A 2,066-nucleotide genomic window follows, 5' to 3' on the forward strand; every position below is an offset into this window, starting at 1 on the left:
ATGACAAATAAACTTTAAACTACTTAAACGGGCATGTACCCTTTAGTACAAAAAACTATTTAATTACTTAATCTTTGGTGTTTTTTTAAGCAATCTTCAATTGTTTGTTTTTTTGTGCATGACTAAAAGGATAAACGCCCATTGAAGTTGTTTAAAATCTATTTTTCATACAAAACTAAAGGGATAAACACAAATCTTATTGACTATAGTTATGCTGATCTGACAGAACACCGGTGCTGGAATTCTATTTAGGCTGAAAAAGGATTATCTAAAAACTATGAAGGTAGATGCTGAGTGGATATAAGCCTATTTTATCAGGATTAAATGATTTGTTTCTTTACAGGAAGATAATTTGACTGAACACCTTTAACGATGCGGCCGACCCGGGTTCGAATCTGACCTGTGGTCCTTTGCCGCATGTCTCTACCCCCTTTCCTTTTAGCCGTATGCACATAAAACGAGCCAGTAGTGCCGTAAAAACTAAAATAAAATAAAAAAGTAGTGGTTTGATTAAGTACCCCACCTTCCCAGACTATCGCTGTCCTCTGTTCCCCTATGATCCATCCGCCGCTCTGCTTTCGCTCACGTTTCCTGAAGGTTTAGGAAACGACCAATCAGCTCCCACATCAGAACCCTCTGACTGGTTTCTTTCAGTGGTCAGACTGTCCTCCAGTTTGGCCACATGTCTGATATCTGAAGCTGCTGCTGAATGAGTTCCGGTTCTGGACACAGATGCTGTGGTGAAGAAAATGTTCTGTGCTTCCAGAGTTTGGACCGATCTGACATCAGAACCTCTGATAGTCTGAATCGTTTCTTGATGTGAGGGAGCTACAGAACCACAGAGTCCGGCTGACAGCCACCCGGCTCCATTTTCACAAAACACTGATTTGTTTTTTAAAAAAAAGTCTTGTATTTAATATTCATTAACCCTTTAATTACAGTTTATTTTATGACTGTTTTTGCTTTTAGGTTAAAGGTTTAACATCCTTCACCTCGTTGCAGACTGATCCAGGCAATAAGTACCAGAGCTGGGTTTCATTTTGGAGCATCAGAGTCAGCAGGATGCGTCCCCCACCCCCCCAGCTCTATGGACGGACAGCAGAGGCTCGTCTGTGAGGCCTGACAGAGGCAGGTGTGGGCGGGGCGGCGGGTAGACGGCTCATACCTGCAGCAGGAGTGGTTTGGGAGTGGACCCATTAGCTGGCGTAAGAATAATAGCTGAGCTCAGACAGGTCTGGGACTGAACCCGGCAGACGCCTGAATGCAGCACTGAGGAGGTTCTGGTGGGCCGGCAGGATGGCCTCTGATTATAACCCCTACTGTCAGGTAAGGAGCTGCAGGCTGGGGGGGGGGGTCAAAGTTCACTTATCATCTCATTACACAAGCTGTCAGATAAGAACCGGGTCGCCTGAGCAGGTCCAACATTTAACTTCCTGCTGCTTCTAGTTTGTCTGGACAACTTCAGAGTTGTTCAGATGTTCTGGTTCTGGTTCTGGTTCTGGTCACGGATTTGGAAGAAAACATCAAATTACCTGCGAGATGAATAATCTGTGGTGTTTCTGTGACAATCAGAGCAGAAGGTTTTTTTCTTCAATGACAAAGTTTGAGCAAAGCTAAAACTGGAAAACTGGCGCCTACATTTCCCAGAATCCATCTGGAAGCAGTCTGATGGTTTGATTGGGACCAGATTGTTTTCTGCTGACGTGTTGGAAAGTCTTTTTTTTTTTTGTTTTTATGAGGATCAGCAGAGTGAGAACTCTCACTAGGATTCATAGATCTATATTTGGACGACCAAACAGGTTCATCCAGGTCAGACCTTCAGGCGGTGGAACTGGGTCTGTGAGATTTAGGGTTCCTGTGGTTCCATCTGTGATGGATCTGGGTTCATGAGCTCAGACTTGTTCTACTGCATCCCTGATGGGTTCTGGCCTTCAGTTCCCATCAGACTCTGTTTAAGCTGCTGCAGCCTTCATGACTGGTCCAGTTGGGATCACTTCACTGCCTGGCTGTGTGTTTCCTGGAGCTGGTTGACAGTTGCCTTTTGTATCTATGCTTCTTTTTCTATG

The 2,066-nt window shown here is 44.5% G+C and overlaps 1 protein-coding gene across 1 annotated transcript in view; it reads left to right on the forward strand.

Moving 5' to 3' along the window:
• The first annotated feature begins 1,200 nt into the window (after nucleotides 1-1,200).
• The window catches only part of myo5b (myosin VB), a 63,159-nt gene continuing 62,293 nt past the window's right edge, over nucleotides 1,201-2,066 (forward strand). The window contains exon 1 of the mRNA XM_015391087.1: nucleotides 1,201-1,326. Within this exon, the coding sequence (XP_015246573.1) occupies nucleotides 1,297-1,326 (30 nt within the window). The 5' untranslated portion in view covers nucleotides 1,201-1,296. The remainder of the gene's footprint in view (nucleotides 1,327-2,066) is intronic.

Source organism: Cyprinodon variegatus, unplaced genomic scaffold (genome assembly GCF_000732505.1).
Source record: "Cyprinodon variegatus isolate N-32 unplaced genomic scaffold, C_variegatus-1.0 Scaffold524, whole genome shotgun sequence".
NCBI lineage: Eukaryota > Metazoa > Chordata > Actinopteri > Cyprinodontiformes > Cyprinodontidae > Cyprinodon > Cyprinodon variegatus.